The 11,562-nt window shown below is 44.2% G+C and overlaps 1 protein-coding gene across 1 annotated transcript; it reads left to right on the top strand.

The window, feature by feature from the left end:
- The first annotated feature begins 67 nt into the window (after positions 1-67).
- Positions 68-11,505, top strand: anks4b (ankyrin repeat and sterile alpha motif domain containing 4B). The gene is made up of 2 exons (XM_052510301.1): positions 68-512; positions 9,624-11,505. The coding sequence occupies exons 1-2, from the start codon at positions 352-354 to the stop codon at positions 10,783-10,785; spliced, it is 1,323 nt and encodes a 440-aa protein (XP_052366261.1). The 5' UTR covers positions 68-351; the 3' UTR covers positions 10,786-11,505.
- Positions 11,506-11,562: the final 57 nt, after the last annotated feature.

Genomic DNA, 11,562 nt, shown 5'->3' with positions numbered 1-11,562 from the left:
CATATTTTGACTATATATTGTCTCTGTCATTGCCATTCCATCATTTAGCAACATGTGACCTAGGCCTACAGTAGCCTAATAACTTCTCTCCGCATATCAATTGTAGATTCTTGCATTTCCTCAATGTGACACCATGACAAATCCCAAATGGACTTTGCTTTTGTTTTATGGCAGTGAGTTCCACCGATATGATGACGCCCAGCGCTCTGACCAAACCACTCACATCTCTGATGCGCAATTGTGGCGCTCCAACGCGCTGGAAAAGGAAGAACAAAATGCCAGATTTCTTCTGCTAAAAGACGTGCCTTTTTATTTAATTTCACAGTGTAGCGTTCTAAACACAGAGTAAACATGTCTAGGTACCACAAAGCAGCGATCGATGGCTACCTGGACCTCTTGAAAGAGGCTACCAGGAAAGACCTGAATTCTCCGGACGAGGACGGGATGACGCCTACGCTATGGTCTGCTTTTCATGGACACGTCGAGGCCCTTCAACTTATATGTAGCCGAGGGTGAGTGCAATTGATATTCAGAAGTCATAGCCTACCTTCCCATACCTACAATCCCAAAATATTTTAAGTGGCATATTAGCAATATATACCTATTGTGACGTTTTTACAATCACAATCAATTCCAATCAATTGAAACCTAATTCAGAAATGATATTTCTCATATTAGTTAACTGATTTAACTAAGTCTAAACTATTCGAATTAGAATTTATTTGGACCTCTTTTAATTTAATTTACCCTATGTATGTTTAGATTAATTAACTTCTAATCCAATGAAAAAATAGCAGAAACTCTGCCTGACATGAGGAGGAGGGATAGAAGCAATAGGTTATGGTTTACCTTTTGACCTCTTCCTAGTCCTTGTCCATTACTGTCATTACCTTGATGAATTCTTCCTGGTATGAGAACGGATATTTCCAATCTCAAATCTACATTGATGAGTTGCTAAAACACAACAATAAAGGCATCCTCCAGTAACCTACAAAATAGTCACAAAACCTATAGTACCAGTCCAACGAATACTGTAATATTTTATCTCCTTTAATATTGATGACATGTTTTGTTGGGAGGGATGCAGTTGGAGGATAAAAGTCCGGAAGTGGCCTAATGCTGATCCTATTCCCAGCACTGCTGCTCGTTTCCAAAACAAATACTTGAACGAAGAGCAAAGGTGGACTTTATTGTTAATTCAAGTGATAGAAGGAATGCCCATCACCTCATTCCTGATGCCCATAAACGTACTAATATATGCCATTTAGCGGACGCTTTTATCCAAAGCGACTTACAGTCATGTAAGGGTGGTCCCGGGGATCGAACCCACTACCCTGGCGTTACAAGCGCCATGCTCTACCAACTGAGCTACAGAAGGACCGAGGGTAGAGACTACCCTCATTAAGGATTTATAGGTGAGAGAGGTGCAGTTAGCTGTGTCACATGGGTTTCAACCTCACAGGTTTCTCTATCAACTTAAACCACCGTCCTCAAATGGTGACTGAATGCCTCTGAGATTTTAACTATATTCTACAATGTACTGTATGTCCATGTCACATTTCACCCATGTTATTTTTGTGCATTAGACATGCATGCCACTCTGAAACTGTCCCCCCACAGCCTTTTAGACCATATTTTCCCATAAGCAGAGCCAAATATGTAATCAGCCAAGGGGAATCATGTAATTAATGACAAACAATAGAGCCCTTCATTCCCCTAGCAGCTTTCCCCTGCTTTCATACTGCAGGAAAAAAACAGACCTGATTTTCATCTCTTTTATTTATTTCTGTCAAGATGACAACCGACCAATTGCTTGATTATTTAATTTAATCACACAAACAATGGATTACGAAGTTTTCATAACATTGAACTCAGTGTATTTTTATAAAATGATTGGAATGATGTCAATCATACCTTTGTGATCATAGCTTCGTATTTCCATGTTGGGCGTTAGCAGTAGGATGTACTGCAACAAACTCAGTTTAATGATCACCTGTTGCTAAGATACTGCAATCGGGAGTTTTATAGAGGTCGTGATGGCACAAAGGACTTTCATTCTTAATGGCTTACCAATTAACCCATACGGAAGGGTTGGTTTGTACTTCATGAGGATAACGTTGGTGGCAGTCCTTTTTCATTCATTTATTATAGGAATGGTATTATACAACATCAGTTAATGACTCATTATTTAGTTTTCAAGTGTTGTTCATTATATTGTATTGTTAGATTCAGATTGATATGGACATACAGTGGGGAGAACAAGTATTTGATACACTGCCGATTTTGCAGGTTTTCCTACTTACAAAGCATGTAGAGGTCTGTAATTTTTATCGTAGGTACACTTGAACTGTGAGAGACGGAATCTAAAACAAACATCCAGAAAATCACATTGTATGATTTTTAAGTAATCAATTTGCATTTTATTGCATTACATAAGTATTTGATCACCTACCAACCAGTAAGAATTCCAGCTCTCACAGACCTGTTAGTTTTTCTTTAAGAAGCCCTCCTGTTCTCCACTCATTACCTGTGTTAACTGCACCTGTTTGAACTCGTTACCTGTATAAAAGACACCTGTCCACACACTCAATCAAACAGACTCCAACCTCTCCACAATGGCCAAGACATCAGGGATAAAATTGTAGACCTGCACAAGGCTGGGATGGGCTACAGGAAAATAGGCAAGCAGCTTGGTGAGAAGGCAACAACTATTGGCGCAAATATTAAAAATGGAAAAAGTTCAAGATGACGGTCAATCACCTGGGGCTCCATGCAAGATCTCACCTTGTGGGGCATCAGTAATCATGAGGAAGGTGAGGGATCAGCCCAGAACTACACGGCAAGACCTGGTCAATGACCCGAAGAGAGCTGGGACCACAGTCTCAAAGAAAACCATTAGTAATACACTACGCCATCATGGATTAAAATCCTGCAGCGCACGCAAGGTCCCCCTGCTCAAGCCAGCGAATGTCCAGGCCCGTCTGAAGTTTGGCAATGACCATCTGGATGATCCAGAGGAGGAATGGGAGAAGGTCATGTAGTCTGATGAGACAAAAATAGAGCTTTTTGGTCTAAACTCCCCTCGCCGTGTTTGGAGGAAGAAGAAGGATGAGTACAACCCCAAGAACACCATCCCAACCGTGAAGCATGGAGGTGGAAACACAGTAGCGTGCCATGGTTCTGGGGCCTGGGCCTTCAGTGAAGTCCTACACAGTCCCACCCGAATTAATCCACCTCTTATTACCATCATTATGATGTCATGGCTCTAGACACTATACATGTAGACAGAAACGCAGTATAACTAGGCGTTGCGTCACCTTGAAATTGACATTTTTATTCAGAGAATTGTAGGGGAAGAGTACAATACCTTTTCATTGTGCAGCTTCGTTGCCCTGCTCGCTTGTAGATCCACTCGGGTGTCCCCAAAAGTTTTCAAAAGCACCATTGCTTGTAAGTGCCCAGCCGTACTTTGGTGTCTCGTTGCTGCCTTGGTTAGACAACTCAGGTTTGCAAAGCCAGTGTGGCTCCAAACACCAAATCGATCACTTGCAAATAATAGGCATTCCAAGCAGTACAGTTTGCAGTGCTTCTCAGAGCCTGTGAGTCATTGATAGCACCCATAGTTGAAAGTGGCGAACAAACCCCTTTCCTGCCTGTGACAGGCTTTGTAGCGTCGGCGTCTACCTCTCCTGACAATGTCTAACTTTTCTTGAAAAGTTTGTCTTGAGAATGGCGTTATAATCATATCCTCGACCAAATCGATATCTTCTCCTTCCGCCATTGTGGGTTGAAAAAACAGCTTAGTAGTACGCAAATTAATTAATTGATCAATTTCAGTTTCCTAGTTCTGAGACCTTCCCATATAGGACCTGCCTCTCAATATTGGTAATCCAATCAAAAGATGTGCACGCACTACGCCTGCTAGCTGGCTCCTGTGTAACACTGGAGCCTGCCAGCAGGCGTACAATAGCCAACTCTAAAGCTGATTGGTTAACACTCAATTTTAATTTCCATTCACTTTAAGCTACAAGCGCCCGCACTGTTGATTCTGAAGGCCTAAGGGCAGATTTTAGACCCCTGGCAACACATGATGGCTGAATATGATTGGATAAAAGATCTAACATAAAGACCAGCCCTCCAAACCTCAACCTGGGGCTGGAAGCAGTGCAACCAAGAGGAACGCTATGAAATGAAGAGTGTAACTCTTACTCTGGGGAATAATTTAATACATATCTGTGGGAAAATATATTTAAAAATAAATATATTCTGATGATGTTTAGGCCAGCAGAGAAGGCCTTGCTGGCCCTGAGGGCCCACCACTGTGGAAACATCATTCTTTGGGGATGCTTTTCTGCAAAGGGGACAGGACAACTGCACCATATTGAGGGGAGGATGGATGGGGCCATGTATCGTGAGATCTTGGCCAACAACCTCCGTCCCTCCGTAAGAGCATTGGAGATGGGTCGTGGCTGGGTCTTCCAGCATGACAACGACCCGAAACACACAGCCAGGGCAACTAAGGAGTGGCTCCGTAAGAAGCATCTCAAGGTCCTAGCCAGTCTCCAGACCTGAACCCAATAGAAAATCTTTGGAGGGAGCTGAAAGTCCGTATTGCCCAGCGACAGCCCCGAAACCTGAAGGATCTGGAGAAGGTCTGTATGGAGGAGTGGGCCAAAATCCCTGCTGCAGTGTGTGCAAACCTGGTCAAGAACTACAGGAAATGTATGATCTCTGTAATTGCAAACAAAGGTTTCTGTACCAAATATTAAGTTCTGCTCCGGTAGCGCAGTGGTCTAGAGCACTGCACTGCAGCGCTAGCTGTGCCACCAGAGACTCTGTCGGCTCTGTCGCAGCCAGCCGCGACCGGGAGGTCTGTGGGGCGACGCACAATTGGCCTAGCGTCGTCCGGGTTAGGGAGGGTTTGGCCGGTAGGGATATCCTTGTCTCATCGCACTCCAGCGACTCCTGTGGCGGGCCTGGCGCAGTGCGCGCTAACCAAGGTTGGCAGGTGCACAGTGTTTCCTCCGACACATTGGTGCGGCTGGCTTCCGGGTTGGATGCGCGCTGTGTTAAGAAGTAGTGCGGCTTGGTTGGGTTGTGTTTCGGAGGACGCATGACTTTCGATCTTCATCTCTCCCAAGCCCGTTGGAGCGATGAGACAAGATAGTAACTACTAACAATTGGATACCACGAAATTGGGGAGAAAAAGGGGGTACAATTTTTTTTTAAATAAAAAATTCTGATTTCTGATGTATCAAATACTTATGTCATGATATAAAATGCAATTTAATTACTTAAAAATCATACAATGTGATTTTCTGGATTTTTGTTTTAGATTCCGTCTCTCATAGTTGAAGTGTACATATGATTACAGTGTACAAATTACAGACCTCTACATGCTTTTTAAGTAGGAAAACCTGCAAAATCGGGAGTGTATCAAATACTTGTTCTCCCCACTGTATGTGTTAATATGTATACATGTCCATAGATACTGAGTGTACAAAACATTAGGAGCACCTGCTATTTCCATGACATAGACTGACCAGGTGAATGCAGGTGAAAGCTATGATGCCTTATTGATGTCACCTTTTAAATCCACTTCAATCAGTGTAGCTGAAGGGGGAGACAGGTTGAAGAAGAATGGTTATACCTTGAGACAATTGAGACATGGATTGTGTATGTTTGCCATTCAGAGGGTGAATGGGCAAGACAAAATATTTAAATGCCTTTCAACAGGGTATGATAGTAGGTTCTAGGTGTGTAACGGATGTGAAACGGCTAGCTTAGTTAGCGGTGCGCGCTAAATAGCGTTTCAATCGGTTACGTCACTTGCTCTGAGACCTTGAAGTAGTAGTTCCCCTTGCTCTGCAAGGGCCGCGGCTTTTGTGGAGCGATGGGTAACGATGCTTCGAGGGTGACTGTTGTCGATGTGTGCAGAGGGTCCCTGGTTCGCGCCCGGGTATGGGCGAGGGGACGGACGTAAAGTTATTCTTTTACAGGTGCACCAATTTATGTGTGGCAAGAACTACAATGCTGCTGGGTTTTTCACGCTCAATAGTTTCCCGTGTGTATCAAGAATGGTCCACCACCAAAAGGACATCCAGCCAACTAGACACATCTGTGGGAAGAATTGGAGTCAACATGGGCCAGCATCCATGTGGAACGATTTTGACACCTTGTAGAGTCCATGCGGTGAATTGAGGCTGTTTTAAGGGGCAAATGGGGTGCAACTCAAGATTAGGAAGGTCTTCATAATGTTTTGCACACTGTGTAGATAAAGGTTTTTCACAATATCTGCAATATACCTTAAAAATACAGAAAACACGTTATTCACTGTTACAAAGCCAGCTGACATTTAATCCTGAGGTGCTGACCTGTTGCACCCTCGACAACCACTGTGATTATTGTTATTTGACCCTGCTGGTCATCTATGAACATTTGAACATCTTGGCCATGTTCTGTTATAATCTCCACCCGGCACAGCCAGAAGAGGACTGGCCACCCCTCATATCCTGGTTCCTCTCTAGGTTTCTTCCTAGGTTCTGGCCTTTCTAGGGAGTTTTTCCTAGCCACTGTGCTTCTACATCTGCATTGCTTGATGTTTGGGGTTTTAGACTGGGTTTCTGTACAGCACTTTGTGACATCAGCTGATGTAAGAAGGGATTTATAAATACATTTAATTGATTGATACAGTTTGGATTTACATTTCTCCCGAAGTTGTAAACCTCCATGCAAAATATATAATGATAAACAAATTACAGGTCACTCAAACTGAAAAGCAAAAGTTATCACTCTCAAAACAGTTAATTTGCCTTTTGCTTTGTTCAAACGGTCAGACAGTGACATCCATTATAGAATCAGTCAGTGTCAGTATCTTCTACAGGCGAGATGATCAGAGGTCTTATATTTTATACTGACATTTTTACCACAGGGTCTGGAGATAGGATATCGTTTCTCAGTGACGGTGGAGCCGGTGAAAGAGTAGATATGAGTCCTGGCCTCCACATTGTAGATGAAGACCTGACCCTTCTCATACTCAATAATAATACACAAATACCCCCACCTTCTGGGGCTTCTCTCTCAGGGAGAGCGAGACAGGAAGATTAGCGAGAATCATGTACTCATTCCCATTCCTCAGCCACAAAATCCAGGATCCATCCTCAGGACTCAGTGTTCTCATTCCCTTTCTGTTGATGGGCTCTCTGGCCACTCCAAAATCCAGGATCCATCCTCAGGACTCAGTGTTCTCATCCCCTTTCTGTTGATGGGCTGTCTGGCCACTCCAAAATCCAATTCAGTCTTCCCCTTAACCTGCACCTCATAGTAAAATCTCCCAGAGGAAAAGCCCCCCCTTCTCAGGACACTGAGAAAAGTATCAAAACTCTCTTGCTTGGCAGTGTCTGATGTATATTTCCATGTTGCACTTGTTTCCATCCTCAGATAGAATGAGACGGTGATGTGCCATATCAGGGTCTAGAGTCACATTCACTGAATGTTTTTGAATGGTTTCAAGATCTGTACCCCTTCCTGTTCACAACTGATTAATGAGTACAATCAGCTTCTTTGATCTGATCCTGCTCCTCAGTTAGGTTTTTCAGCTGACAGTTGAGGTCTTCATTGATGCGATCCCTCTCTTGAATGAGACCCCTTTGCTCACCATGAGCTAAAATGCATTCATCTTCTACTAGAAGTAGTTCCTTGGTGAGGTTTTAATTTTCCTGAGGTCATCCCACTGCTGTTTAACTTGATCCTTTATATTTTAGACGGCAGATGGTCACAGATAGTCCACAGTAGAAGAAACTGTCCCGCCCTGACCTTAGAGAGCCTTTTTCTTTCTCTATTTGGTTAAGTCGGGGTGTGATTTGGGTGGGCATTCTAGTTTTTCTATTTCTTTGTTGGCCGGGTATGGTTCACAATCAGAGGCAGCTGTCTATCGTTGTCTCTGATTGGGGCTCATACTTAGGCAGCCTTTTTCCCCACCTTAGTTTGGGATCTTGTTTGTGTGTAGTGCCTGTGAGCATGCCAGTCGTTATGGCTCGGTTGCTGTTGATGAGTTTCATTTGAATAAACATGTGGAACTCTATGCACGCTGCGTCTTGGTCTGTTCATTTCAACAAATGTGACAGCAACCAGCAAGAGAAACACTAGAGAAAACCCCCAAAATATCCCTTCATGATTTTCATCTTCACATATGTACTTAACACACCGGAACAGCTGACAAGGAATGTGAAATTCTGTCTTCCTCACTTCATTGAGCGGGCCCTGTTGAACAATGCATATCAAATCATTTTCTGTTTGTCTCCTGTTGAGTGACCTTTAGTTTAGCAGAATAGAATCCCTCAGTGTTCCTTTATATCTCTGAATACCAACCATACAATTTGGTTCCCTTAGTTCCCTCACTGTCCTGGATACCAGCCTTTAGATTTACACCTCGGAACAATGACTACCCTTCTCAGCTCCTCAACTGAGATCACTGGCTGGGAGCCAACAGCTACAGACACAAAGGTATACAGGATTTAAAATACTGAAGTGAGGTTTTGAGAAAATGAATACATGTTATAATGTAGACTGTATAGGTTACTGCATTTGACAGAAAATGTAACCTTACCTTTAATACAGACTTCAACGGGGAGATCATCATACCTGGACTTTGTCTTAGTAAAGTACTTGATAAAACCCATCATCATTGCCTTGTACCCGGGTCAGTTTCAAGGTGTTGCATCTTTTCAGTTAGTCTTTAAACAGTACTGTACTTCCCCTGTAGGAGACCATCTGATCCTTAGTTGTCTCTTCAGTATTGGTAAAGCTAAACAGCAGAGCCTGGGTGGGGCAGTCAAAACCACTCCACTCTCATATCCTCAGCATTGATACCGGGTTTGAGGTAGAGGTCTTCACAGGTCTAAAAAGTTGAGCATTGGATCTGTGGCTTTCCCACCCGATCCGAAATGTTTCATCAAACAAAAAAACAGATACCCATTCCGAATGGAACCCAGGACAGTCGGACCAGTTCTGAAAAAGGCCTGTGGAAAAACAGACCCAAACAGACACGTGCCGGTTCGGATCCTAGAGACCCGTTCAGATCCGAGAGTAAAAATAGAAAGAAACCTCAAACTGGGAGCTGTCAATAAATGAACACACACACACACAGTGAAGGTGTAGAGTAGGCCTACTGTACCTGAGACTGCTCTGTGGAGGAGAGGGACAAAGACAATCTGGTAGCATCACCATCATTCCAGAAAGCCATGATTACACAAATGATCAAGATGAATTCCATAACTGCAAATCAGGGAGTCAATAATGACATTTCAGTGTTTAGAAAAAAATACACACAGAAAAACTGTGGAATAATCTAAAAGCAAACATACCAAAGTCAGTTTTCCTAGTTGAACAAAGGCTTTCCTTCAGTGCAGCCTTGTCCATGTACTCATCTGGAGTGACTTTTTTACTTAGAACAAAACTTGTCCAACTGCATACCTTTCACACCTACAATGATGAGCCAAAGCTGAACACAAATCACAGAGATAAAACATATTTGATCTAATCTTGTGTCATAGAAATGTATGATTGGTTGGTTGATTAATTGGTTTGTTGATTGACTGACAGATGTTTCTGTGTTCTTTCAGAGGGGACCCCAACAGGAGCGACATCTGGGGCAACACGCCGCTGCACCACGCCGCCACCAACGGTCACATGCACATCCTCAGCTTCCTGGTCAACTTTGGCGCCAACCTCTTCTCCCAGGACAACGACTTCCACACAGCTATGGACGTGGCAGCGTCGGGCGACCGCATGGACTGCGTGCGATTCCTGGACAGTGCCGCATCACAGCAGACCATCCAGAATGCCAAGAAAGTGGCCAGGCTGAAGAAGGAGGCCACCAAAGAGGCTGAAATGCGGGTGAAGCTGTGTGAGAGGGTCAAAAAAAGGCACAAGAGCAAGATGGATAAGATGTACCAAGGGTCAGTGTCAGAGGCCAGCACGTCATCTCCGTCGTTCTCCAAGATGGGCACCATCAACAGTGTGAACGAGCAGTTTTCCAAGCTGATCGCCTCCGATACCTCAGGCTCGCTTACGGCCCGGTCGAAGGGGACCCTCCAGAGGATATTCGGGAAAAAGGATAAAGGAACGACGGAGAAGGTGGGAAGAGACGGGAACGTCATCTTCGTCAAGCAGGAGAACGGCACCCTCTCTGGGAAGCCTGAGTTCATGGGCGTTTTCTCCGAGCAGGACGAGATTGATGAGGAAGAGGACGGAGGGATGGGAAGATTCACGGATGATGACGTTAATGACGATGACGAAGGAGGAGATGGCCCAGGAGCCAAGGAGTCCATCTTCAAACGGCCCGGCCTGGGGAACATGGTCTTCAGGAAGAACTTCTCCATGGAGATGGGGATAGAGTCCGACGACTTCCCCAGTGGGAACAATGAAAACCTGGGCTTCCTCATCCGCAGGGAGGGGTTCGACACAGAAGGGGAGGACACAGGCTTTGTTGAGGACGAGGAGGACGACGACCTGCCCTGGAACCAGGAGGAGATCGGCCTGGATGACGACCAGGATGAGGAGACCTCCCCACTGGATGCCTTCCTCTCATCCATCTCCCTGCCAGACTTCTCCCCAGCCTTCACCCGCGAACAGCTGGACCTGGAGGCGCTGATGCTCTGTTCCGACGACGACCTCAAGGGCATCCGCATCCAACTGGGGCCCCGCAAGAAGATCCTGGAAGCTGCCGCTCGCCGGAAAAGTGCACTGGAGAAACCTGGCGCCATCAAGGACAGCTTCCTGTGATGAAATTCTGATATTGGAGGTGGTTGAATATGGCTGAATGGAGAAAGTAGGATGAATGCAAGTAGGAGGATGTAGAGTGACAATACTTTTGAATGAAAAGAACACTGATGCAAAGTTGAGAGTTTGAAGTGGAAATACATATCCTGGTTTTCTATCCTTTAAAGACAAATTGTTTAATCTTTCTCTTACCTTGGACTAGGAGTGACTGCAGCTCTTCATTACTTTGCTATAGCCGCCACAGGCTAAAGTTACCATTGATTCACCCAAAACAATGAGGGGTTCAACGGGCTGGATAAGCCTGGTACTGTGACGAGATAATCAGCGATGGTTGAACTGAGCAGGAATGTCATTTAGATGTATGGAGTGGCAATAACACCACCACAACCACTACCAACCACCACCTTGCAATACCGATTCCTGAAGAAAGAAGGAAGAAACACTGTCAGATTTCAAACATAATTTGAGCTGCATGCTCTTTTTGGCATGTCTCTGAGAAGCACACAACTCAGTTTGAGTAATGATGTAATGTAAGAGCCTATTGAGTGGAAACTGTTCTGATCTTGATTTTCTTGTTCCCTCCTTTGATGATTGATAGAAAGGAGACGATGTTGTGATGAATTCAGTTGTGCCATTTTGTATGCGAATTTTAATCCTTGTGATTTGTACATTGATTTAAAAAAACGTATGACAACCAAAATAAATAACGTTTCTTAATCAGTTGATCAATTCTTTCATGTGAGTTGCATGCATACATTTTCTCTGACTGGATTGTTTGGC

The sequence above is a fragment of the Oncorhynchus keta genome, unplaced genomic scaffold (genome assembly GCF_023373465.1).
Source record: "Oncorhynchus keta strain PuntledgeMale-10-30-2019 unplaced genomic scaffold, Oket_V2 Un_contig_5557_pilon_pilon, whole genome shotgun sequence".
Lineage (NCBI taxonomy): Eukaryota > Metazoa > Chordata > Actinopteri > Salmoniformes > Salmonidae > Oncorhynchus > Oncorhynchus keta.
The sequence above is the reverse complement of the archived record's forward strand: the minus strand, read 5'-3'. Positions and strand labels throughout refer to the sequence as shown.

Coding starts and splice junctions, on each gene's coding strand:
- anks4b (XM_052510301.1), top strand. CDS start 352: ATGTCTAGGTACCACAAAGCAGCGATCGATGGCTACCTGGACCTCTTG. Junction 513..9,623: donor CAACTTATATGTAGCCGAGG/GTGAGTGCAATT, acceptor GTGTTCTTTCAG/AGGGGACCCCAACAGGAGCG.